The sequence below is a fragment of the Caloenas nicobarica genome, chromosome 12, assembly GCF_036013445.1.
Source record: "Caloenas nicobarica isolate bCalNic1 chromosome 12, bCalNic1.hap1, whole genome shotgun sequence".
In the NCBI taxonomy this organism is placed as follows: Eukaryota; Metazoa; Chordata; class Aves; order Columbiformes; family Columbidae; genus Caloenas; species Caloenas nicobarica.
Genome location: NC_088256.1, coordinates 17,001,715 through 17,029,242, shown reverse-complemented (window position 1 = coordinate 17,029,242; position 27,528 = coordinate 17,001,715). Strand labels below are relative to the sequence as shown.

Below are 27,528 nucleotides of genomic sequence, written 5' to 3'. Positions count from 1 at the left end.
ACCACCAGCAGCGTCCGTGGCTGCAGTCTCTAGTTGAACATGATTAATAAGGAGACAAGGACAGGTAATGAGCACTAAGCAGTTCTCTTTATAATCTAACAAGGCTGTGCAGAAATCATTAGCATAAAGCCTGCCACTACCTTTAGATGAGTTTTATACAGATTTTAGGCCATTTATACAGCCAATTTTTGCCATCCAAAAGCAGAAGGAGCATTTCATGCTGCTCATGATTCATCTCAACCTGACCGATGTGAAAACATCTGGCTAAGTGTGCTGGGGGTGCAGTGTTTTGTGTGTTCTCTGCCCTCGTGGGCTCCTGCTGTAGGGGTGATGCTGGATGCCGGTGCCGGAGCTGCATCCCCTGGGGAGCACGAGGAGAGCAGTGCCTGCTGGGCTGCCTTGCCCGTGGTGCTGTGCGGCAGCCCCGGGCATGCCGGTGGCACACTGGCCTGTGGCACACGTGAGCTGTGCCTGAGCTCATCCACACCAGCCCCTGCACGGGGGATTTGGGGACTTACCCACTTTCAGCTGTGCTGGTGCATTCAGGAATGCAGTCATGGATAATTTAAAAAAGCTTTTTATTTCCTTATTACCACATTTCCACTGCGTTCTCTTAGCTTTTGCCAAGAGCAGAAATTAGTTTATTTAGAAATGTTTATTAAAATGCAACGATTTCTGAAAAACATGTAGATTGCTGTGGTCTCTCTTCAATGAACCAGTCCATCCCCCAGCACGGCACATCCTCGCATGGGTTAGGTAAGCCTTGTGTTTTCCTTTATCCACTTCACGTACGTGGAGACCCTGGTGTAGATGCCATATTTACCTGGCTTGGCACATTCCTCTCCCCAGCTTGTGATCCCTGTGAGAAACCAGGTGCCCTCAATCTCGGTGGTGTAGGGACCTCCACTGTCCCCGCTGCAGGTGTCACTGCCCCCAGCCGAGTAGCCTGCACAGAACATCTTCTGCAGGATGGTGGTGGACGTGCTCTTCAGGCAGGTTGGCCGGTCAACGAAGGGCACCTTGAGGACCTGGAGGACGGTGGCGGGCCGGCCGCGGAAGAGCGTGCTGCCCCAGCCGCTCACCGTCCCCATCCCGTGCTTTAGCAGGGCATTGGTGAAGTCCCGGCTGCCGAGGCAGATGGGGGTGACGTAGCTGTTGAAGCTGAGCGGCTGGTCCAGCTCCAGGAGGGCGATGTCGTTGTGGTGCTTGTTGATCGTGGCGTTGTATGTGGGATGGGGGAGGATTTTCACCACCTTACGCCGCTGCTCTGTGTTGTCGTCCTCGTTGGTGTTGTATTCACCTGCAGAGACAAGCGGGACTTGGGTTGGACCTCTCTATGGCCAGACCAGCGACCATGCCCTGATGATGCCACCCCGATGCGATACCAGCCCAGCTGGGTGGTTGCAAAGGGATGAGTACTGCAAGTCTCTACCCCAAGCATGGTGCCAGCAAACTCTTGCTTCTTGTCAACAGGCATCGGAGGTTCCCCCCGGGACCACCTCCTCAGTCCCTGCAGCCAGCAGGACCTGAGCCCCCAGATATGACACTGGGCACACACTGGCTGATCAAGTGACAAAAGCCCAGACGTTTTTGCCAAGGTTAGTAGCAATGTGGCTGTTCTCAGGATTTAGCACCCTCAGAGAGATGTAGGGGGATGTTGCCCTTGCATCAGAGGGGGGAAAGCCTCTAGTATTAAAAAAAAAAAAATTGTTTAAAATATATAATTTATTAGTGAAAAGAAATCTGACCTTCCTTTTTCCAAAACCACACAGCCATGGGGCAGAATGGGGCACAGGAGGCTACAAAATGCCACCCCCCTGATGCTCACAGGTGGCCCCAGTCCCTGCTGCCCACACCAGGCTCAGCTGCCTGTGATCGCAGGCTGGTGCTGGCAGCTTCAGGCTCCTGTGATCGAGGTGCTGGCAGCCTGTCACCTCCGCTACCAGATTGTGTAACAGGTAGAGGGAAGGGAAAATGTTCTGTGGTCTCGGATAGGAAAACGGGCAGCATCTGGATCCGCCTGTAGCCGAATCCCCTCTTCTGCCTGTGCGCTGGCTGTGCTGGAGGCTGGAGAGCAGGATGACTTTTCCTGCTCACTTTCTCGCAGCCCAAGAGGCGTGGGGTGCGTTTAACCCCTGCTGCGGTGTTTCTACATGCTTTGCTGTCACCTCCAGAATATACAGTCTCCTTTAAACAATATCTGCAGCGCTCCTGGCCCTGGCTGTGTCCTGTGTCTGCTGCGTCTGCCTGCGAGGAGCGGCACGGAGCCCGGCGAGAGAGGTGAGGCAGCTTTTCTGTGTTCACGCTAATGCTGGCGCCTGACGAAGGCGGGTTTGGTGGCTGGTGCTGCTGATGTGCTCTGTGAGGTGGTTTTTAATTTGCAGCAGAGTGTGAGTGTCAGCTTCTTCGCAGGCTGTATTTCTACAGTGTAAACGCAAGACAGATGTGGGGGCAGACTTTCAGAAGGTTTTTCTTATGCTACAGCTGCTTACTATTGCTGGGGTCCTGAAAATATTTGATAAAATCAGAGATGAAAGTGGAGAGGCAAATAAGGACAGGGGAGGGGAATCCTTCTTCCACTCCATGCTATTGATTTTTGGGCGTCCTAGGATGCTATATCCAAAGGTGAACATTTAGTATAGATGGACATGAAGGACTCTCATGTTGTCCATGCAGTGTACATGGTGTGGGCACAAATCAAATAGTCTCTGAAGCCCTAAATATTATGTTTTGATTTCTTGACTTGCTGCCTGTCCAAAATCCTGCCCTGGAAATCTGGCGGTGCTCCAGAGAGGTGTGGTGGTAACAGGAGGGGACTTGGCCAATAATGTGTCCTAAATGGAAGGGGTGTGTGACAGGCAGGAGGGAGCCTGAAAGGAAGGGCAGTTTGTATGCAGATGCAGCAAATGCAAAACCTCTGTCCAGGTGGATGGGGGGTGACTGCTTTTGCACTGGGCATCTAGTACTTTTTCTTGTTAGCGGGTGAAAGGCTGGGGTTTGCGCTGGGCTCTCAAGCAAAACTGCCTGAAAGTAGATAGCAAAAAAATGCTGTGTGCAGGCTGTGAGCCTCAACCTGTTTAAACAGAAAGCATGAATCTTCCATGCCTCCTCTCAGTGCTGCTTGTAGTGATCACTAAGCATACCCCCTCCTGTACCTATCAGTGTAACCCTCCTAGATATTCATACAGGGGGAAACAAATAATTTGGGGAAGCTGATTCTGCCACAGCTGTGAAATGTGGCACTGTGATGCTTGTCAAGGCCCTGTGCTGAGTTATCCGCAGGCTGCCTAGCAGGCAGTCTGTAGCAGCTGGGTACCAAGAGTCAGGGGGAAACACTATTTTTCAAGCAGAGATCCATTTGTTTTGTAAAGTAGCAGCATCACTTGCTGTGCAGTCTGGCCACACTGCCCCTGCCTAACTCCCCAGAGACCCTACTGTAAAATCACACTTTCCTACATACCAGACCAGTTTCTCTACTTCAATCCATAAGTTCTATTTACTTCTAAAGAAGTTAGGAGCAAAAGTAAACACCTTCTCCTTGCAAGGAGTTAGTCAGGTTGCTGGTGCCCCTTTTGCATCAGCCACACAAATCCGTTCTCTGAGAGCTGTGTGAAAACTTAATGTGACACCCAAGAAGAGCAGAAATGTCTAGTGAGGTCCTGCATGACCAGCAGAGAAAAAAAAAAATCCATCACGCCAGCTCACGAAGCAGCATCTTAACTGAAGCCCACCAGGTTTTTCAGCAGTCTGGGGTTCCCTTTGGCTCAGGTGAGGTGGTTGTCTGCGGTTGGGTTGAGCTGTGTTTGCAACACGGTCCAGCAGCTCCACGACTTTGGGACCAAGGCCAGACCCTGCTCACTGCTCCCACCAGCGGTGGTGGTACCTGCAGGGACCAGGCTGCTGAGATGCTGCAACCTGCAGAATGCAACTGGGATCTCGGTGCCATAAAGCAACTTGTGTTGCGTTGCTGCCCATCGTGGTGGTGTGTGTCCCAGGCTTTGGTGTGACGTTTTGTGTCTGGCCAGTGCAAGCCCTGTCCCGTGTCCCTCACCTGCACTGGCCCAATGCTGCCCAAGGTGCTCACCTGCCACGGCCGTGATTTCACCTGGCTTCAGACAGTGTGCTGCCGTCACTACCCATTTCTCATTGATGATGGATGCGCCGCAGAAGCCGACACCATGACTGTTCACCAGATAAACCTGTGGGAGCAGAGGGAAATCACACTTATGGGTTTATGTAAATTGATGGGGAAGAAGAGTGGGATGTGGGGGTTCTGTTTGGTTATAGGTCAGGCTGCATCTAGGTTGTACAGAGCCAGTGCAGCCAGAGATGCTGCTCCTCAGGGAGTCCCTGCCCCTCCGTCCCCTGCTCTGTCAGGGAGGGTGTCCAACAGCACCACCTGCTCGTGTTAGTGCCCTGTTGCACTTCTCCTGCTATTGCTGCCAGGCTGGGAGGGCAGACAGCCCCAAACATAAACCTCAGCGCAAAACTCAGAGTGTCCGAAATACAAGCACTTCCACAAGTACCTCCTTAAGGTGTTTCGCCAGTGACTAGGTCTTAACTAGTTAACTAGGGACAAAATCTTAACTACCCATTTCATTTGGGTATCTGTCTCAGCACTTACGGAGCATAAGCCAGGACATCCCTTGCTGAAGCCAGAATAGAATTTAAGGGCAGTAGATGAACAGGATCCAAGCTAGGAGCTAACTTTCCTTTTGACAACAATTTAAATAAATTTGCAGAGTGGTGGGTTGGAGGACTTTTCTTTACAGCCCTGCTTCACCTGTGATGTCACTTTCAATGGGGTAGAGATGACAATGTTGTCACAAGTAGGATGTGGGGTTGGATAAAGAAAGAGCAACTGGGTTTGGTAGATGTCATACAAGGACAGATCCTTTGTTGGTAGAAATTATCCTGGATCTATTGAAACTGATGGAGTCAGAAAAGGAGATATGTTGTTCCTTGCGAAGCTGTGCCTTGCAAAGCTCTTCTCCCTCAGCTTTCAGCTTAATCTTGGTAAATTCGTGGACTGCTGCAGAATCTGTTGTTATAGCTCAAAACTGGATCCTTTGTGCCCTGCCAGATGAAGCTGTTATGACTCTGACTTCTAGCTTTTTTTGCCAAGGTAGACCCCCAGCTAAGCAAGTTTTGTTGCTGTGGCAGAAAACTGCCTACAGAAAGAAGCCGTGTTCCTGCTAGACTTGAGATCTATTGCTAAACTAACCCCAGAGATTGGCTTTGGGTATGTAGAAGTAAGATGATCCTGTGTGCAGAAGAAAGCAGATAGACAGAGCAATTGCTGAGGTTACAGGAGAGGTGCAGAACCAGCCAGTACCTGCCAAGGCACCTCGCCTCTCATGCTGTCCGATCCCCCAACAACCCGGGTGCCCGTCTTAATTATCGGTGTGATTTTCGTGGTGGCGACGGTGCTGGTTTCCGTGATGTTGTCCAGCACCTCGTCATGAGCATCGTCATGGTCATCTGTGGTGATGTTCCAGTGCTCAAAGGTGTTTATGGCTCGGGTGAGCTTGCTCTTCGCTTCAGGAGCCGTGATCCTCCCGCAGGGATACGGCACTGGGAGAGAAACAGTCACAGTTACGACTGGCTGCGTGTCATGCTGAGAGTTACAGCAATCGAAGGAGGAGGCGAGGAGGGAAATGCTGTCTGGTCTCAGCACCCAGCTCTGGGACTGGCATGGGAGATGTAGGGCTGTGGGCCAACTCGTGCATTCTCTGTGCAAACAGGCGTTTGCGCCTTTGAGCAGCCAGGCAGGTAACAATATGTAAGAGCAGCAAAAGCATAAATTGTTTCTGGGCTTTAGAAATGAATTCTGAACAGCTTTCAGAAAGAAGAAAGCTTGTGAGACACAGCGCACGTCTGCTGGGATGGTGTGGCTGTGCCTTTATTTCTCAGGATGCTGAGGCGCGTGCCTGGGAGGCTGGCTGCGGTACCAGCCGGCACTTGGCTGACATTTCTACAGCAAGTAACACCAGTACAATAAAAGTCCAGCTGGGAGAGGGCAGGAAATAATATCTGCCAATTGTACAGGTAATCCTGCTTGGCACCAAGGTGAGGAAAACATTAATAAACTCTTTCTAGAGCTGTAGATTTTCTTGGTTAATGAAGATCTTATCTGTAGGCTCATTTCAGACAAGCTCTTCCCATTTCTCTCCTACACAGTGTGTGTCGAATTCCTGCTGATAGCGCCAGTCAAAATAGTAAATAGCGTCAGGCATTGTCTTTCATCTGAAAAGCTTTTGACAGTACTGTGCAAACAAACATTAGTGTAAAATCAGATGTAAGTGTGGCCTACTGAGATTACACTTTTTTTTTTAAACAGTCTGCTTTAGGAGTAGGGCTTAAATAAGTGCTGAGTGACAGCAAGTGCTACCCATGAGGTTAGCCTAGGAAATGAAGGTTTCAGAGCCAACAAAAGCTAAGCTTTTGCAGGAAGGGCAATTACCCAACCTGAAAGATGACCTTATTGCTAACAGTAAAACTTTCTGGTCCAGCGAAAGTGATACAGCACATTGGGCAACACAGGCCTGAGCTCTTAATGGTCTCCATTAACAGAAGGACTCACAGCTGAAGATACTTCCTACACTGATTGTTGAAAGTCAGCACTTTCAGAAGCTCAAAGTGCTCCTGGCTGTAGCTATCACACCTTCAGAAACTAACTCTCCTGTGCAGGTGCCTGCATGCTAGCTTAGGTGGGCAAATCTGTTACTCTCAGGTGTTATAAATATGACATCAAATGTTAATTTGACCTCAGATAACAAAATGTTTCTCAGTCTCTTTTTTCCTTGGCCAGATGTGCTTCTGAGATGTACATGCCCAATTAACTGACTGTGTTGTGGTGGGCTGGGATTGCATGTGACATTGTAGTTAGATCTATTGTAACAGCTTAGGAGTGGGGTAAAGTTGGGGAAATATAATAAGAACCAGCTATTCTTTACCCCTTTATGAAGTTGCAACCTCAAGCAATATATTTCCACTCCATTCAATACCACAGCTAAACCACAGAGTCTAGTTCTTTTTGAGGGTCTTTGTGTGTAGATACTCATTGTTGGGACAACAGCACCATCACAAAGATTTTTTTGTTTCCACCCAGCTCAGATGATGATAAGACACTGTGTGATGGCCAGCCATGAAATGGACCATCCGTAGGATTTACAGTAAGAGAGATTGTCTCTTGTTCTGAAAAATCCCTGAGTATCCTTGATGTAGGATCAGTAACTAAATAGTAGAACCTATTGGAAGAACATGGGAGCAAACTCTGGCTGGATAGACACCAGTGTGCGTGTCGGTGTAGCTGAACATCACGTTTCTGCCTCCAGAAATCTAGTTATCCATATCTAGAAATAGAAGATGGCTGCAAGTGGGAGAGGCCCCTGCGCGAGCAGCCATCCGAAATAAATATTTGCCTTGTGAACAAATTCACAGACAACTACCCTCCTTCTCCACTCACCTAGGCTAAAAAAGGATGTTTAAATTGCATCCTTCAATCCTGACCTCACATCTGCCACTGTGAAAGTGCAGGCTCAGGCTCTTTACATTTGCTAAGCAGGAAAGCAAGGCTGGATAGTGTATTTCTATGAGATTCACGTGTCTAAATCCAGCACAAGACCTTGGAAACTTTCACCTTAATCTCTTAAAAACACTTTAAAAGCTAACCTGTAGGCTCACAGGACTTTCCATCTTCATGAAGTCTGTAGCCAGCGGCGCAGGAGCACACAACTTTCTGCAGTGGGTCATGCCTGCAAAAGTGCTTGCAGCCTCCATTTTTAATAGCGCAAGTGAAGTCTGAAAGAAATTTAAATGAAACTGTGAAAGCTCTTTTGAAATACAACTAGTCAGACATTTGTTGGGACTTGGACCTTTGGACTTAGCCTATAACCCACTCTGGTTGTTCCAAACTATGGAAAAGGGATGCTTGTTGGCAAGGGGAGTATCTTCCTTCTAAGTCATATCCCTGCTTGAAATGAAGGAGCATTGGGCACCTCTTTGAGAAGGCAGGTTCAGGAATGGCCCTAGGAGATGTCCCACTCATCCCTGGCACAGCCTCCTGCCTCCAGCAACTACGTGTTGTCTGAAATTTGGCAGCCTGACCGTAAAGGACTCCTGCAAATATTTGGTTACGAGCCACGTGATTTCCCCACCATCGTGCTGCTCTCCTCCCCCCGTGCTTACGGCAATCCTGATGTGGATGCAAGTGGAGAACGCTGAGTGTCAAATGGGAGCAAACCCTGAACCCAGGAAGGGCTTTGTCCTGGGATTATCGCTGGGCTCCGAATTTAAAACCTCAAGCAAAGCAGTGTGTTCTTCCTGACATACCAGTAAATCATCGCAGCCTGACATGGAAGAACCATTTCAGCAGGACTGAGGCATAGTGAGGTTTCCATGACTTGCATGTCTTCTCCCACCACAGCTTGTACTCCTCTGTGGTGGGAACTCCATCTCTTGGAGGTGGGAAACCACTAATCCACAGACGCCCTTTTAATTCTCAGTGAGTTTTCAAATAACTTCACAGCAGATTAACTCCACTCCTGCTTCCTCAAGGACACCTCCCTTCCTGTAGCCATTTTAATGCCATCATTTACTATTTTTATAGAGCTCCTTTTCACGCTTCACATCTAGTGCTATTTTTATTCCTGTCTCATTTTCACGAGAAGTCTGCAATGAGACTATTTAAATTCGACGCAGCTTTGAAATGCTCTTTTTAACATACACTCCTCTCTTGCCAGAGCAGAAGCACAACTAGAAAGAGAATCTTTTATTAGTGCAGTGAGTCTAGCACATTATGCGAGTCACACAGCCCCTGATTATATTATAAATATAAGAGCTGAACATCCCTCTTGCTTAAATTATCAGCTGTTTGGTTTTCATAAGCTCCTCAACCCACCAGGAAAATATTTGCCTTTTGTTTGCCTTCAGAATCAAGGTTGCTAGTGATAATTATGAATTTAACAGAGTGCCCTCAAGAGGAGGTTGCAATAATCCTGCCCTGCTCAGCACCTGCTGCCCAGCTTTGCTGGTGTGTTGTGAGAAATGGAGAGGTGAGGTGAGAGCATGGGGGCCTCATCAGGGTTGGTGGAAAACTGTTGCTTTCAGCAGGTCAGCATGTCATCCCTGATTGATGAGCAGCCCCGGAAAGGCTTGTGCTGGGGAGATAAAGGAAGGTCTCTGTGTCAACATTTGCGGTGGCAGCTGCAGCATGCCGAACAAAAGACCTTGAGCCTGAGTCTCTGTTGAACCCTGTGTAAGAGCAGGCATCTATGTGTTCAGCAAAGGGGGAGCTGGGGCTCCATCAAGGACAGGAAAGGACAGAGACATCCGCTCCTATATCCCCAAGCATGTCCCCCTGTAATCCCGTTGCTGATGGGCTGAATTTGCCTGTTCATACAGAGCCTTACAGCAAGGCAAAGTGTATCAGAAACAGCCCTTGAGTAGGACAAAACTCTAAAGCCACTTTGATCTGATGGGATATCAGGTAGGACAGAACAACTGCAGGCTGAGCCCCCAGTACGTACCTATCTCACAGTTTCTGCCTTCGTACCCAGCTGGGCACCAGCACACATAGGAACTTACTGCATCCTTGCAAACAGCTCCGTTTTTGCATGGATTGGGGTCGCACTGGTCTCCATCTTGGAGAGAAGACAGGAGAATTAAAAAACATGAGCATCCACCATGGCTGGTGACAACCAAGTGCCAGAGCCTTGCTCTGTGCAAGCCTCCCGTTAATGATAAGCAGGAGACTTCACACCTTCCTTCTTTGTAATGGAAAATAAATCAGATTCTGACACCCAAGTGCACAACAGACAACACCAGCACTGGGGTAACATCAGCAGCAGTGCTTTATCCAGACTCCTAATTATGTACCCTGTCCCGCATTGGTTAATTCTGCTCGTTTCAGCAGAACTCTTCTTCAGTCTCTCTCATGCAACATCTCAACAGGACCTCATGTCTTGGCTAAGTTAGACAGACAAAATTAGACGGTTTGCCTCCTCAAGAGTGGTTAAGATTTCCTAATCTGAATTATTTCAGCACTACTGTCTTTGTTCTCTGAAGGTTTGGGTCTGCCCACTTGGGTTGAGACCTCTTTAGGATTGAGAGCCTTGGTCATTGCTCTTTCTTTCTAAGTCTTATACTACTACGACTGACTGGTCTAGATTTTTCTTTACCTGTCAGGGCTTTTATTTTCACAGTTGCCTACAGCTGAGAAGCTGAGGTTTTAATAAAAAATACCCAGTATTGCAGATTTAGTGATCTAACACTTTGGAACAGTAAGTCCATGATGTTAAATTACGGGGAAGCTTGCTTTGAAATGGTAATGCAAAAGCAAGGAGGAAAGCAAATGTCTTGATGTATTTGTGTCTTGCCATTAAGCAAGGCTGTTAATGGTGCTTTGAGGAACAGGTCGGGATGCAGGAGGCAGCTTGTAAACAGGGACAAAATGGTTTTGTCTTGTCCAAGGCATGGTGTCAGGGTCTGCATGTAAGGTGTAGGTCATGGCTGCTGTTGCTGCCTGGTGAGGACAACTGGAGCTTGGTACCACTTGGTGCTGGGCAAGAGGTGAGGTCCTGGGGTCCGCACATGTTGGGAATAGCAACGTTTAAGCTGTAAACCAGGCACTTTGGATGATAGGGCACTATATGGCATTCATTATTTTTGGAGAGCTAATTGGTTACAGTGGGAGGGAAACAAATGCAGCGTTGAGTTTCATGAGTTGGCCTTTCAGAGGACAGTCCTACAATGCAAATGTAACTTTTTTATTTTATAGTCTGGACCGACTAATCTGAATTATTTAAGGTTTTTTAGTGAGATGTTCTGGGCACTTTGCCAATCTACAAAGCAGTTCATTTATTGAAACGTCCTTAAAATTCATTTCAGATGTTTTAGTTGATATTGAAATAATTTTGGTAAGAGACTGAGGAGCTGTTGGGGATGGATGCTGAAAAGAAATTTATGGTGGAAAGAAACTGGTGGAGAAGCAAGGATTTGGGACCACTGGTGTGAATTGCAAACAGCCGTTTGCTATTATCATGTTGAGGCTCCACTTTAATATGCCATTTCCAGGGATTCATGATGTGCTTGCATGAGGCTGTGCCTTATCAGGAGATCTCTGCTAGAGAACAGAGCATTTGCTATTTGTTGGACAGGTGTTTTTATTGCCATCGTGTTTTATTTTATGCCATGGCTGAAACTAAAAGCCCAGAGTGTGACCTGGGCTCAACGGATCCAGTGGTCTGTGTGGAATGGTTTTGTTCTGTGAGGTTTTTGAAGTTTGTTTAAAAAAAAACTTCTTTAACAAAGAAAATGTTAAGTTCAGGGTTTTGTGGTGGTGGTGTTTGTTTTGTTTGTTTGGTGTTTGTTTTGGTGGGGTTTTTTGCTGGTTGGTTGGTTGGGTTTTGTTGGCTGTTTTTTTAGCTTGCAATTTGTATACAAATGGGACAGGCCAAGGCTGGTGTGCTGCAGGATTTAGGGTGTGTAACTGACAAGCTCTGTCATAACACAGTTTCTGAATGCTGGAATACCTTTGTTTCAACAAACATCTGCTACTTATGCATGGAGAGATGAATATTATACATTTGAACATGAAGAAAGCAGCTCTTACCAATGTATGTTTTCCAAAACTCCATCTGCAAAGGAAAAATAAAAAGAAGTTTCCTTTCATTTCTAATTTCTGGGCACTGCGTGACTAAAGTAGTAAAAGGATAACTCCAAAGCTAAAGCAAAAGACTTGCAGGAAAACAACCACCTCCACAATCCCAGTGGTGACCAACAAACCTTTAAAGCAGTTTTCAAGCCCAACTGGTGGATCGCAAATGAGAATAAAACACAATAGATGCTGCACTTGGCCCCTGCAGGTTTTCCCCTTGCTGTTCCCTCCTTCTTCCCCATCTGTGCCTCAGCTGAAAAGCTCACAGAGGTGCAGGCTGGGGAAACGAGGTGTTGCCATTTTGCAGTGGTGATACTCACTGTTTTCTCTGTGTTTTCAAACACTTCTCGGGCTTCTTCAAAGCTGCATTTTTCTTCTATGCATTCTCTCTCGAGGTTCCCAGGAATAACCTCTTCCAGTCTGTTTGAATTGGCTCGCTTTCGCCTGTGCAGAATCGAGCTGGCCTCTTTGTTCTCGATGAAAACTGCAATTTGAAAAGAGATAGGGACTAAAGAGAAGCACATGCCAGGTGTGATGCGGCTGGGCTGTGCTGTCAGGGTTCTGTTCTCCCAGAAAGCAAAACCTATTCATGCATCCACCTCCCCATTGCCCCATGGCCGGGGATGTTTCAGGAGTGTTATAATCTACTTGAGGTTTCTTTGGTGTCTAACTTAAGTGTAATCTGGAGAACCTACAGTCAAATTAGTCAATAGACAGAAATGACTGATGGCGAGAAGGTGGTTGGGTGTGCTGAAGTTTGATGCTTAAAATACCCTAAAGCAGATGGTGTGTGTACCTCTTATCATAGATGCACAGATCAGAATAAGCTATTTGAAAGGCGGAAGTAATAGGGCTTTTTATGCTGCTGCTTGGCGAGATCTTGTTTGAATACAGAAATTGTCCTGCTTTAACTGTCTCTGCCTATTTTGTTTGTGAAAGGCCACTTGACTCTGCAAGCAGCTGTGCTCCTTGGAAGCCACGGGCTGTTTGCTTCTCTCCCTGCTCCTCACCCTTGCCCATGCTCCTCGGTACCTCTGTTCTTGTGGCCATGCAGGCAGGAGGGGTGACATGAGCCCTCCTCACCCCCTGGGCCAGGATCACATCAACAAGGTAACGTGCATCCACCTTCAACTTGCTGGCCAAGCTCCTGGGCAGAAACCCCCAGGAGATTGCTGCTGGTGCTGCAGGGACCCTCAGTCTAGGTGGGATGTCCACGGTGGCCACCAGCCTTCCCATGGTGGCTGCCTGGTGAAGGGCACAAGGACACACAGTCCTGTTATGGTGCTACCATGAATGCTTTCCCAGCAGGGCCATGCGTCCTATCTGCAGGGTCAGCAACAACAGCCTTCCCACAGCAGCCACCCAATGGGGTTTGCTCCTGACCCACCTCTCAGAGACCTCCACCTCTGCTGAGCACTTTTTCCCCATGCCACCACTCTAAAAAAGACAGTATTAACTCAGAGGAGCTTCCTGCCTTGCCTCCCCAGCCTCTCCTTTCTCTTCACGCTCCCTAGCACTTGCAGCCATGTCCCTCTTTGTCACCAGATGGCACAATAGAGCAGCTCTTCTTGGAGCTGCTGTTGGCCACCGAGGACATGGGTCCTTATGTGGGCCACCTGCACTGGAAGGGGTTTAGTCATGTGGGTCTGGCCCTTCCAAGGGTTAAGGAGAACATGAGCTCAGCTGGGCGGGCAGAGGAGAGAGTGAGAGGCAAGTACCAGCAGATTGTTACTTCTCCTGTCTGACTTCTGCTCTTCATCCAGAGCAGATCCCAGCCTTTCCAAAGCCACAGAGGGTTGGTTTTGTTGAACTCTTATGAGCACAAGCAAATTTGCTCTGATTTCCACCATGCCACTGGCAGTGTACCCAGCCCATTCACCTAGAGATCTCTCTGCAAGAGTCTGAACTAATTGTTTTTGCAATGCTTTTAATCACTGTACAAGTTTGCACCCCTGTCTTTCTCATGCTGGTGCATTTTTGGTTAAAAATGAAAGGGAGCACATTAAAATCCTGACCCTAATCTTGTGGTTTGGCAGCAGATACAGATGGATAAGGCACTGACCTCTGCGGATGCTAGGCTTGTTTCAAATGCTGCAGCCCCACGAAGTGGCCAGTCCCCTCCCAGCTGCAGGGTTATGCTTTATGTTTGTGACATGAACGTACACCCCAAAGCAAGCTCCCACAGCAGAGCAGGGGTGTGAGAGCACAGAGGCAGCAGGGGGGATGTGATCTTGGCTGGAGAAGATCTGCCCCGTTCCCCCTGTGGCATGGGCTGCAGCCTCCAGCTTGTTCCGGAGCTGGGCAGAAGAGGCTCAGGTGAGAAGGATGGAGCAGCCGTTCTTGGCCTGTAACCCTGCTGGGTTCTCCATGTGCTCAGTGCCCAGGGACCCTGATGTAGGTACAGCCACACATCACTCCATGTGAAGTGAGGCAGCTGCATTAGACCTGCTCCTTCTTCTCTTCCCAGTGAGATGTGTCAGGCACCTGCCGTAACAAACCCATTTAATAGAGAGAACTCATTTTCATGAATCTAGCTTTGCCTCCATCAGATCCCTCTAGGCTTTCTCAGTTGCTTACTGAACCCACATGCTGCTTTACAAGCAGAACTTGATTTGAGATGAAGGTTGCAGGCCCCATGGAGTCATGGACATGGTACTCACCCTGGCTGGAAACCATCCTCACACCAAGAATATACTCACACATGACTTATCAGCTCCTGAGCCAGTGTTTGAGAGCGCGAGATGGGTCTCTGGGCCAAGGGGCTGTGGGGGGAGACCTGTCCTGCAAGCTGAGTACAGCATTTTCTAGGAGGCACATCTGAGTGAATGGTGGTACCAATATGCTTTTCATTGCTAAGCAAACATTTTGGAAAGAGCCTTTTTTTTTTTTTTAAACTTGTTACTTGCAATGTATTAATGAAAGAACAAAGGCCAGCCTTGCACCAAACAAGTACTCACACTGGATGTCAACCAGCCTCTGCTGGAAGTGTTGTTGCCACAGATAAATCAAGCAACAGCCTGCATTACTATCTGTGATTGCCCACATCCATCAACTACTCTGTCTTGTCTACAAAATTGGCTGTATCTTACAGTCTTTGTTAAATTCAGGCTGGGTTTGGCTTTAAGCAATGCTTGCAATGGCAAATCCAATGGCTGTTTTATGGATGTGAGTACTCGTTTGTACTCCAGGACAAAGCCGCGGCACACGCAGAGATGTGGATGTTACTCCACCAGTGACGCTCTCCCCTTTTTTCCTTCTGTGTGTAGGTGCGTGCATTCTAAAATGGCTGAATCAAGCTCTGAAGGCTTAAAAGGTGCAAAAATTTAAGAAAAATGCCATTCTTAAAATTAATCCCTGTGACACATTCTGCATAGAATCAGCATAACAGCTATTATCTCATCCCCAAGAAAAGAACCAGAGCTTTAAAGAGAGTAGCTATGAAAAAGCAATCCCTCTGAGCTCTTGTCTCTTATGAGACTGTGCCAGCTGTCCCACCATCAAGTGACAAATGGTCCTGTCATCTGTGCTAGTAACCCACACCCCCAAAAGTAAAGCACTTGCTAGGTTTTAAATGAACCCACCTGTACTTGCGGCACTAAGACAAGCTCCCAGGAGACAAATGGAGAGTATGAGGGGGTTATTTGCCATCTTCTTCTCACTGCCCAAACCTCTCACTAACAAATTGTTCAGGTTGTGGAGCTCAGTCAATAGTTCCAAAGTGCAAGTGCTTGTTTATTTACCCTGGGTAACCCTTTAATTTAAGGTCCCCAGATGTGCCATTGCTGAAGCTGGAAATGGCAGCATAGGTATTATTGGAGGGGACATGTTCATGTACAAGTAAACCTGCTTGGTATTTGCAGTCCTTGGACTCATCTTCTGCCCTGAAGGAGATTATTGCCATGTTTGTGGACTGAACATGGCACAAGAATAAAATAATTCAGCTTCAGTGAGCCTCTTTAAAGCACTGCACTTCTCACTCCTATCCAGGTGACGACGTTGGCTACATAAAAAAACACAATAGTATTTTCAAAGGCTTCAGCATGGTCCACTCTTTGTCCAGAATAGCTGGCACAATTACCTTGAAGACAACCCTACAGATGATGTTTCCTCTTGGGGACCTGGTGCCCTTGGAGTAGAACTGTGTCAGAAAGTACGGTCTCACAGGGGTTATCTAATTGAAAACCGGGATGAAGTGAAATGAGTCTGTTGGTCCATTATCCAGACAAACCCTGGACATGCCATGGACTTCCCTAGGTCCCGTATATGAGGCCACAGGAAGGAACCTGCTACTTGGTGGCTTGGACAGTGGGATGGGGAAGGGATGTGCTGATAAATCGCTGGCTTTGGAGGAGGGAGGCTGTGCAGGCTCGTGGCTGCAGGGCAGCCTCTGCCCAGGGCAGGTTCACAGGCTGCCACACTGGCCAAAGGGAGGGAAGATGGGAGAAATGAAATAGGAAAAAAGCAAGTTTTCATGCAGAACAGAAAAAGCAGGTTTTCATATGAAGCCATTCATATTTAATGATGGGTTACTTACAACTTTTAAAACCCATTTCTCCCCTCCTTCTGATTTTTCCCTTAATATGAAGGGCTATTTCAAGGTGAGTAATTGCTTTTGGGAAAATACTGAATATTGTGAAAAAATAAATGAAATGTTGACTTCCGGAAAGGTCAAGAATCTCCTCCCCCCTCCCCCCCCACCTCATCCCTCATTCCTTGAGGAGTTGTAGGGAAAGTAGGCCAAAATCATTCATCCCACTCTGGGGAGATCTTGTGGGCTTTCTGTCAATGACCTGTTCCTCAAAACCTGCTTCCCAGTTTCTGCTTCTCCCCCCGCTTCCCTGTGCACAGGGCAGAACTGAAATCCATCATTGCACCCGTGCACATCTGGGGCTTGCAGTGCTCTGCCCAGCTACAAAAAGGTCTCAGAGAGAGGCATTTTAAAGCAGAACTCCATTTCTGAGTGTGGTGTCAGTGCTATTGCCTTTTGGTATTGACTTAGCTTTAATACTATGGTTCAGAGAAGAGCAGTGAGAGGCAAGCAGGCTCTGATAGCTTGTTAAAGCGGGAGAGCTAGAAGAGAAGAGCTGGGAGGTTTCACTAGTTCCCAGCAAAGTAGGATGGAAATTCTGCTATTGTCAACGCAAAGGAATCCCACAGCGTGTTTCACGGCACCACGAGTGCTCACAAACTGGATCACTCTGTTTGGTGAGACACAGAGGATGTGCGGGGTCAGATGTGCCTGTGTCTGGCAGGGTGGAGAGCTATTAGTTGCTACGAGGCTACAGTAGCACTTGGATAGTTGTTAAAGTGTTTGTTTGAGATTATGAACCATAAATTCTGTGCACGCAGTCCAAAAAAATTAAAAATGTTCCCTCGTGCAGCAAATGGGAGAGATGTTTATGGTTGCGTGGGTATTTGGAGTTACTTTTGTATGCAGAAAGGACCGATCAGCTGCAGGTAATATGAGATGCTGAATGTGAGCTACAGCCTTGTGAAATCTGTGTTGCCTAGGTGGAAAAAATCCTTTATTTTCCCTTTCTTGAGCAAACAAAAGGTCCTGAAACCTATAATTCATCTTGTTTCTTCTTGCTCCATTTGAAATGATCTTTATTCGTCACTGACAGTGGCTTTTGTTATCAGATTTCTGTGGCAGATAAATGAATTAGGATGAGGTAATGTGCAGTTGATGTAAATTGAATGCAAAGTGAAGAAGGTGATGATCATCTCTCATTTTCTGTGCATAAGAAAATGCAAATGTGAGAAAATAAATTGAGCTAAATAATGTTGGAACAATACATCTCCTATCAATAAAGAGGAGAGTAGAGAATGGTCTGCCATAACAGAGGATAATTAGAATCTCATTACTGTAAATATTTTACTTTAGAACATAGGTCAGTCAAATTATTTTTGGTTTATGGTGCATATTTCACGTGTAATAGTATTCACAACATTGTTGCTAATTAATCTTCATAGAAAATGCCAACATTATTAGAATAAACAAGGCTATTAATGCAAATAATTTCTATTGTTTACTACTATTGCTGTCAGCTTCTGGAGGACTAAATTGAAAGCCAAGTGTTTCTTTTTATTTATTTTGCAAACAAAATCCCCAGAATTGTGATCCTCACCATGGGCACTTTGGAGATGAAAGCTTTGCTGTTTAGGTGAACGACATCAATTAAATATCAGATCTGGGTGTATTTTGACTTAGTGTTCCGTGTTCTCAAAAGAAAGCTATGTAAAATACATACCCAAGTCGTGTTCCTTCCTATTAAAAAGGCTGTCGGGAGAAGTCTCTTCTGGTTTGAGGTGTTAGGTTTGGGGTTTTTTTTGGTCGCAATACCCTTTTTTTGTTGGAACAGAACCGTCACACACATGTGGCTGCTGGGCATGTGTTTGTGTCAAAGGCAGAAGGAGCTCTCAGGGGTGGGGGGCAGCATGTTCCTGGCAGGGCCACCACCTCAGGCTTGGGGACTGCCTGTCTTTCAGAGGAGCTTCCTGCAGCAAAGCAAAATGAAGTTTATGAGAAGTCAGAACAAGAAAGCTATTTCCATTTTGATCTGACAGATTTTTTTTAAAATGTGCTCTGGCTGCACTGATCAATAATGTTAAACAGCCTGATGGCTTCGGGATCTTGTTAAAGGATTGTTCATAATCTCCCTTGTCTCCAAATGCACTCTTTTAAGTGAAAAATCCCCCCTCAAAACCTTAAGCAAATTGCAATTTGCCCTTGTCTTCTAGACAGCTCTGACAAGTAATCTTTCCTTAACCAACAGCAAACAAGATATTTCTGAAAGAATAGGGAAAGTAGTGTTTGTTTGTTTGTTTTTTCTTCTTTATTTGATTACTTTGAAGTTCCTGTCTTTTTCTGGAGCAGTGATTATGGGAAGTTATCCAAATACAGAGGCAGCATAGCCATGGAGTCCTATCATTCTGTTGTAATGATTAACATCCTGGAGAAAGTACCAATTCTGTTAAAAGTGCCGCAGCCACTGAAGATACTGAGGTGTATTTGTAAGTCGGTGGCATTAGTGATCTACCCCAGGTGAGGACATGCCCTCAGCTTTCACAGGGGGGATGCAGGAGCCTTGTCCCCGTGGTGGTGGCTCTGGACTGGTGGGATTGCAGGTGCAGGGAGATGCTGCTGATGACTTCAGATCTGTACTGTGGGAGGAGTGTTCAGGTAAAAAGGAGGTGACTGGCTTCAGTGATGTGAAATGGAAACCAGGACCAACTCTTCAGCGATGGCAGCATAGTTCATTCAGGCTCACAGCTCTCCCATTTCTGAAAACCTCTCCCCTACTTCCCCTGTCCACCTCAGAGCTTTCAGTTCCTGTGTTGGGTATTTTTCTTCTGCTTTTATACAGAGGTTTCAATACTTGTGCTAAGAAACAGGGCCTCCCCCCTTGCTGAATTCCCTCCAGACACATCCATTGCAGTTAGCACTTAAGCTCCGTCCCTCCCATTTTATTCAGTTTTTAATTAGACTCCTGAACAGGAGCACAGAGCAGACTCTGCTTTCATCTGGGAGATCCTATGGCTGTGAAATATTTACGGGAAGTAAATAACTGCCAGAAAGTAAATAAGTCCCTGACTCTACGTGAGTGTAAAAATGCTTTGAAATAGTTTCATTCGAATAAAAGCTCCTCATGTTGAGTGGCAGTAAGAAACAGCAACACAGGCAAAAAATTCCCAATGTAGAAGGTAAACACAATTACTAATTCATGGAGCAGCACATTTCACAGTAGCAGGTTTAATATCTTTCTTTGCAATTTGATTTAAAATAGGCCAGATTAAAAGGAAATCTGGACATACCACGCTGCTGAAGTTATTCTAAATTTAGACTTTGCCATCTCCAGTTCAAAGTCTGGATAAAGCAATGGAACAAAGCTCGGAGGACGCAGCAGCTCTTGAAGATTTTGATGGGTCAGGTAGATCACCAAGCTCAAACGTCGTCGTCCAGAGCAAGAATTAAGTTAAATAAAGCTCAAAAGCTGGCTTGCTGCTGTGTCTTGGCATGAGATGACACATCCCTTGTAACAGGCCAGGAATACGTAGGGGATAGAGGCTCATCCTGCCCCAGGCTTGATGTTGTGACTGTGAGTTCTGAAGATTGCTTTGAAACAGATCTCTCCTCCGGCAAATCCATCGCTCCCACCTGCTGATGGTATTAGTAGTGTAGTGTCCTAAAGAAATACTCCAGGACCAGGACCCTGTTCATGGAGCCTGTGACATCCAGCTGAGCAGAGGGAGCTTGTTTCCTTCTTCACTTGTAGCAGGGGATTCATCTCCACTTGTTCTGATGCCTGTTATTGGAGGAAGAAGGCATTTCTCTCTTTCTCTTCCTTTCTGTTGAATTAAAAAAAAAGGAGCCTCGATTGACAGCTTATGGTATATGTCAAACTTTGGTTTTGGATAGTTAAAATCAGGGTGAAACAAATCTCAATCAGCATACCTAAACCCACCATAGGCAAAGCCCTTGCCCTTAACTCCATGCTGAGCTTAAGGTAATAAGTGTCTCCCTTTGTCTATTTTCTATGTCAATGTTTGTGGCTATGCCATTGTTAATTTTCTTTGCCTTAGCCATATGCCTACCATCTGAAGTTTCTACCTTCTTCTTGTACCAGGCCATCCTTGTGAAAGATGTTGTTATTCCTCTTTTATTTTCCTTAGATCTTTATGGCAATTCCTTAGAAAGCACAACATGTATCTAACTGCCTTATGGACATCAGAGGCTTTATCTGGCAGCTGTTCCCTGTCTCATCAAGGCCTTCAGCACACTAATGGCCTTAATTTCTGTGATCTGTCTCACCTGGCACCTCCACCCACCCATCCTCTGCCATTGGCCTCAGAGCTGCATTTAAGCCTGGGCTCTCATTTTCTTTATTGGAAAGGTGTTTGCGATATGGTGGGTTTTGGCTTTTATTTTTTTTTTTTCTCCAGCTTTTTATTTCATGTATTTTGTTTCTAATCATATTTTGTACCTATAGACTTGTCCCAGGTATAGGATTAGAATATAGCTTCACTTTTGCTTTATAGGTAGGTGTTATGCTACAGTTTGGTTGGGGTTTTTTGGTTATACTTGATTGAACTTCATCTCTAGATCTGACATTTCAATTATTTTCTTATCCTTTCTAGTACTTATTAGTGAACCTGTTAGCAGTGCTTTGTTGGCTGATACTGCACCAGTACCTGCATTGGTAAGCATTTTACTGCCTTTTTCACTTTTTAGTTCATCCTGGTTTGTGGGGCTGTTTCTACTTTAGTTACTGTGTAAAACAGAGAGCGCTGTGAGCAGGGCTTGCGAAACAGAAAAACACTCTTAACTCAGATCTTGCGTTTTATTGTCTGTTAAGTTTTTCAGTTGTTAGCTTTCAGTTTTCTTGAACTGAGTACTTACCTTATAGAAAAGAGATAGTAAGTAGAAGAAACAATATTATAGCATCTATAATTCATAACTTATTATGAATTGTTTTATGTTTCCCACCCCGGACATAGTTTTCCCTCCCTGGCAGTGACACCTTGGTGTCAATATGTGTTTTGTGCCTGTAGAACTGATGTGTCTGGCCCATGCTTTGTTCAGAAGATGTTGGGAGCATTGATAGTAAGAGGATGGATGGACAGTAGGATGCAAAGTAGCCAATGAGGGCTGGAACCTGAGGTGACTCTACAGAATGCAATGGTGCTTCAGCAGATTTGCGCTGGCTGATCTTTCAGTTGAAGTTGCTAATTTAAACTTTACTGCCTTGAGAGTTTTGCATTTAAACTTATCCTACCTTAGGAAAATTCTCTGTCTTGGTCTAGCTAGACCTCTTTGCAATTAAGGCTATATGACTAATAATGAATATACTGTTTGAGTTGAAGCATACTGTAACTTCTTAAATCAAGTGAAATATTTCATGTGCATGGAAATACAACCAGTTAAAAGATGCAATGTCTAATATATGACATGTTCTTTCTAAATTAGGCTTGTCTCTTTAAAAAGATGCATGAGTTCCACAGCTCAGGCTTAGATAATAATTTAAAACTGCAGAGGATTGTCTTAGAAATCACAAAAAGTATCTCCCAAGGGTTTCTGATTGGTGCTGCTTCACATGAACTATTTATCTTGAAAACTGTGTCAAACTCATGGCAATATGAAGAGTGTGTGATGTGTGTGCATTATAAAAAGCATCACAGCTCCCAGCTATGAATCCTGATTCAACAGGTAAATGCTACATGTGCTCTTTCTATAACTGAATATGGGCCTGAGTGTTTCTTCTCTTCAAGGCGTTGAGGTTCTCAACTAAGATTGCACTGTGTAAGGAATGCAGGATGGGAATACAATCTTGCTCAAGTTGTCCATATATTAACCTTGTCTTGAACTTCTTGTAGATTTAGGGCTAAATTGTGCCACCTCTTCAAGCCAACGCAGTTTGTTTGACTGAAATGAGGCTGTGGGTTTGGCCGTCTCTTAATGGGCCATCTTGCTGCAAAGCTCTCTGACTGGGAGTCTGGTGCCACGGTTGCACTGGCTGTCTCAGTCCTTGGAAAAAAACAGGCTAGTGAGCAAACCCACAGGACTTCCAAACAATCATCGCACAAACTCTATTTGTAGTTTGTGCAGTGAACCTATGAGGACCTATCCTTCCCTCAGCAATTTAGCCAGATCACCACCTCTGAATGGTCTCTACTTCCTTTTTCTTCTAATATTTTCTCTCGTTGGTTTGGTGCATTATGTGAAGCACACTGAGAACTTCCCAGGCATATGAGAAGAGACTGCATGTGCCCTAGGAGAGCTCCACAATGGGCACAGCAGATTGGGGAGGTGAGACTTTATAACTCAATGACCTTAATTACTCACAGCCTGGAAAAAGTGAATGGAGAGATCTACTTATAGAGTCAAGACTTCAGGGGAAATTCAGGCACTAATCAATAAAAGCCAATGAGTCCATTTGTGCCTTGTACAAATGACTGGAGTCAACCTTCCCAGGAGTCCCTGGCAGCCCTGCTGGGTCACCCTCCAACAACAGGGAGAGCCTGTGTTCGAGATAAATGACCACAGTACAAAATGGCACTTAAAATAACATGTGTTACCTCACATAGTCACTACTCCTCTCCTTAAAAAGAGAGTCAGATCCCTTTGTATTTCCCTTTATAACTCTGTTCTCCTGCATTTCTCTAAGGCTATCGTAATACTTTCCACATCATCTTATTGTAAGCAGTCCTTGATCAAAAGCAATCCTTTCATTATCAATGTAATAGAAAATTCAGATGATGATTCTGGTTGTTATGGACATATGTACTAGTGCAAGGCCAGGAGAAAATACTGATGCGATAGCACAGGAATAAATAACCACCTGGGGCTGAGGACAAGCAGAACTGAACCTCAGGCCTCTGTGTTGTCTACTCTGGGTTTAAAATACTCCTGGGAGGTGAATGTGAAGAACAAACCTCAGTGCTAGCAAATATTTTTGACCTATGCTCTGGCTGTGGGTAAGTTACAGCATACTTGAATATCTGATCTGGGTTATGTCTAATTCACAGAAGTTTATTTCCAAGGCAGTTATTTATAGACTGTCTTCCTGGCTCTTGGGCTTCTTGGGGAAGTGTCTGAACACGAGCTCTCTGAGCAATCACCATAAAATTAAAATTTTCAATTTTAATGGTGAACAAACTGTTTAAGGAAAGTGAAATATTATCCAACAAATCTTTCCTTTCACTTAAAGCTTTAAGTCTTTAAATATTTATTAGCAGTGTCTCTAGTCCGCAACGATATTAAAGGCTCGGCACCATTCTAAGCAGGAAAACAATTCATTTGATTAAAAATGAAGAGCAAATGCTGTTTCTAAAGAAGGCCTTCAAGCCAGATTACAGTGTTTGGAAAAATGATCGGCACTATTGTCTTCTATATAGTACAGCTAGAAATGGATTTTGGTTTAGTTTCCTCCCTTGGGCGTTCTTTACCCTATAAATTTTGTGGCTCTTTCTCATGGCTTGACTCTATAGCAGCAATGGTGATATTTCTCTGGGCAGATCCACCAATTTGTTCCCTAAACTGAATTCTTAATGTGTTTTGTGTTCTTCATTTGCAGATGTGAGGCCCTTGGGTGCTTATTGGTCTATTTTAAGTTGTATTTTCACTTGCTTTAGCTATGTAGGAAACAGCCTGCTGTAATCTCAGAGGGTAATAACTTGAGGTTTGGGAAATCTGAGGAAACTTTTTCTTCCCATGCACTGATTGAACAACCTGTACATTTTTAAAAAATCTTTAAAACAATTCTCTACACAGTGGTAAACAGTGATGAAGAAAAATGTAATTATTGAATAGTATTTCAAATTTGATCTGCATCGAGTTGTCAGCTAGAAAAGAAGCCCCTGAATGGTGAGGGCACATGGAGCTGGCATTGCTTTGCCTGGAGAGGTGCCTGGTATCTCCTGGGGAGAAGGAAATGATGAAAACCTTCATTTAGAATGTGAGTTCCCAAAGAAAATTAGCTCATGGTAGAAAATGATCTCATTTGTAAATCTCTGTAAGGTTCTCTTCTGTAAAGGTTATTGGGTTAACCATAGCTAGAAGGACCATTCTAGGTTGTTTTAATCACTTAGTAGTGAATGTTTAAGAAGTTATTCTTTTGGGAAAGTCCTGAATTTGTGTGTGTGTGTGTGTGCTCCATCAATGCATGCAGGATTCAGTGGAAATAAGGGCTTCAGAGGGGTCATCTGAACCCTATGTACAGGGAGAGGAAATCTCTCTACCAAGAGGAACACACAGAGGAAAGGAGGGGTAGATGGAGACAATACACTAGCCTGCCCATGATGGGGCAAGGAAAAAGAGTCAGAGCAAGGATAGAGAGCTCTGGATTTCTAGAGAAATAATCCAGCTCCCCCACTCTTCTTTCAGGCTAGTCCCATGATGATGAAACCAGCAGTGTTCTTGGTGGGTCTGTACAAACAACCAGGGCATGGTGTGTTCCTGTTGTGCATTAAACCTACCCCTACATAACTGAATTGTCAGGGAAAATCTCTAGGAGATGGAGCAATAAAAAGTTTGATAAAAGGAAACATTATCCATTAAATGAGGTATGTAATTTCATGGATAATATAAATATAATATAAAGCCAGGTAATACACCTCGTCTTCAGCTGAACCACTTGGTTTGTGCAATGTATGTTCAACCCTTGCTCTTAAGTCTGCTAGTTCAGTTTGTGAAGGTTATTGCCTCTGTCTTGTGTCAGGTAATTAGAAATGTCTTCTAAATGGCCTAGCTTCCCTCTGGTGCCAGGAGACAATAGATTCTTGATAACTGAGCCCCCAGCTAAAAGGGCTGCTGCAGTTGGGCTTCCATGCAAAAGATAAGGTGGCACCAAAACTGTGGATGGCAGAATGAAGGAAAACAAATTATCGTGCCTGAAATCAAATGAGTTTTAATTAACGCATCTAATCTGTCTAGTGAAAGTTCTAAATGCCATTTGTGTTTTCATTGTTGCTCTAAACGGTGACAAACTCATCAGAGGCAAACAAATTACAATGTGTACCACTAAAGCTAAAACATACCACAAGTTAAATAAGTCATTTGGGAAAGTAGTACATTGCAGAGAAACCTGCTGTAGCCCTGAAGTTCATGCATCACCTCTCACCCCTCGAGCTTTAAATGTCAATTACCCAGGTAGAACTGGGATTTCTACTCACTCTCAGTGTGAGAAATCCTGCAGACACAATCTCTGTACTCCTGGTCCTGTCTCTTGGGAGGAGACCTATGCTGGTGTGGAAAGATCTGATTGTGGATTTTTTCTGCAGGTGGTTTCCTGTAAAACCAACACCACTGAGCAATGGTCCTTCCTGAGGAAGGGGGAAAACTTGTCTTTAGCTGGAGAAGGAATTTAAGTCTTCCAGAAGACAATTTATTCGGAGTTCAGTCTGAGTTATACCTTTTTTTCCCAGCACAGGCTCTGTCAGAGCTGAAGCAAGCTGAGCTTGGTGCAGACTTTTATTTTTCTTGTCCATATCAGTTTTTTTTCCCTCTGGCTTCCTCTTAAAAACTACAAAATTCATACCTGCAGAAAAGAGCAAATCTACATCTTGCCAGTGTGCGCATAGCTTGCAGGCTGGGCATACTCTACAAGATTGTGACAAGATCTTGTTGGGGTTTGTTGTTGTTTGGCTTTTTTAATCGAAATTTTGTGTCCTGCAGGAGGAAAAGAACAGTGATGTTACAACAGAGTATAAAGTAGTCATAAAAAAAAGCTGGGCTAGAATTTAGAGATAAGTTCCTCACCTCAGACCAAGGGGAAAGTTTGGGAACTGCCCAGTAGCATCAGGGATGAGGGGCAGGTGGGGAAGAAGTGGGCAAAAAAAGCTTAAGCAAAACCTGTTAAAAGCAACTGGATGGGACATTATGTCCATGAAGTGCAAGGTTTACCTAGGCTTCTGCCCTGTGCTTGTTAAAGGAGGAGCTTCTTGGGTGGAAAGACCCACTGCCAATTCTAGAAGTGGTCCACGTCCCTGACGGTGATCTGCAAAATGGGAACATACCTCTTTGATTTTGGAGCTAGCCCCAGAGCCCCTCAGTCGGTTACTTCTGATCTTTCAGCAGAGCTGATTGCATATCTTTGAGGCCTTTGGTCCTCAGCTGTAGGAATAAAAGCTCAGGGAGCTGAGCTGGTTGCTGATTCACCTCTAGGAGTTGAAACAGCATCACAGTCTGATCAAAGACTTATTCCGGGAGGGGTCTTTCTGCGGCACTTTTGCACAGACTTGAAGATACGTAAATGTTCTGCAGAATCTGACATACATGATTAGCATTAAGCATTTCTCATTGTTGGTGAATTCTTTCTAATAAAAGGAAACTTAAAACTAACCCAAGCCCTTCTGAAAAGTATGTCTCTGCAGAGCCACAAGTAAGCATTGTTTCTCTCCATTTTGTTACCATTCTGAAAATTTTATTCAACCTCGTTCTGCCGACGCTTAAATGCGTGAATAATTTGTCAGGAACCTCAGCCATTTCTTCCTTTTATATTACACAGACTGGTGTAATGGCAGTCTTCTATTCTGTAGCCTCTGTGGTACATTTAATAGCAGAAAATAGCCAGTTCTTTAACATAAAATTACTTGAGGCTTGTGTGTTAGATGCAGAGGGAAGGAGTTGTTTTTTTGTTGCTGTATTCTTTCTCTGTCTTTTGGGGTTTTTTTCCCACCTGCTCTGAATAGGGATGCTTTTAAGTCTTTGGTGTTTATGCTTCAAGCTAATGCAAATAAAACAGTGACTAAACTATTTGAATTTTGAATGTATGCAGAGAATTTCAGATTTTATGGACTGCTGACGTTATCGGAAAGAAATCTCAAAGAATTAAGCTGAATAGTGAATCATGGGAGGAAAAATTTCCTTTGTTCCTACCACTGTGGGCTAAGGGAAAAATAATCTTGTTGAAGGAGCTTGATGTAGCATTTTTGGGGTGAAATTACAAGTTTGGTTGCTGAGAACGCTTGAGTAGATACACCAGAAAATACATAGGCTTCTGCAAGACACATAATTTGGTACCAGAGAATCCTTCATTTTTGAGTAACTAGAGAGCGTGAAAATAAATATTATGTATATGAGATGGGTTTAAAACTGCCTAACTAATGGTCCTCAAAATGATCACTGTCAGCTGCTGGTACTGTGGGTGTTCCCCAGAGCTCATATTTTTCTCCCTTGCAATGATACTTTCCAGCTGACTGGAAATGGCACTGGCACTGAGATTCCAGCTCACAAGTCAGGACAGTGCCATGGGGAGAAATGACAAGGCATGGCCAGAGGAAAAATATGCTGAATATGAGTTCACCTATAGCCAAAATGTTAGTGCGGTTCTTGAGCACATATTGTCTGTGAAGGAGATATTCTCTCTGTG

The 27,528-nt window shown here is 45.0% G+C and overlaps 2 protein-coding genes across 3 annotated transcripts in view; one reads left to right on the top strand and one right to left on the bottom strand.

Annotated features, from left to right (window-relative positions):
• Positions 1–627: 627 nt before the first annotated feature.
• F9 (coagulation factor IX) lies at positions 628–15,316 on the bottom strand. The gene is made up of 8 exons (XM_065643577.1): positions 15,241–15,316; positions 11,980–12,143; positions 11,615–11,639; positions 9,531–9,644; positions 7,675–7,803; positions 5,336–5,574; positions 4,085–4,199; positions 628–1,300 (listed from the first exon to the last, which is right to left on the bottom strand). The coding sequence occupies exons 1-8, from the start codon at positions 15,305–15,307 to the stop codon at positions 753–755; spliced, it is 1,401 nt and encodes a 466-aa protein (XP_065499649.1). The 5' UTR covers positions 15,308–15,316; the 3' UTR covers positions 628–752.
• FGF13 (fibroblast growth factor 13) overlaps positions 2,124–27,528 on the top strand; it is a 312,624-nt gene continuing 287,219 nt past the window's right edge. Inside the window, exon 1 of one of the 2 annotated variants that reach the window (XM_065643581.1) lies at positions 2,124–2,280. In XM_065643581.1, the coding sequence (XP_065499653.1) occupies positions 2,154–2,280 (127 nt within the window). In that variant the 5' untranslated portion in view covers positions 2,124–2,153. The remainder of the gene's footprint in view (positions 2,281–27,528) is intronic. The other variant, XM_065643578.1, reaches the window with a different exon arrangement.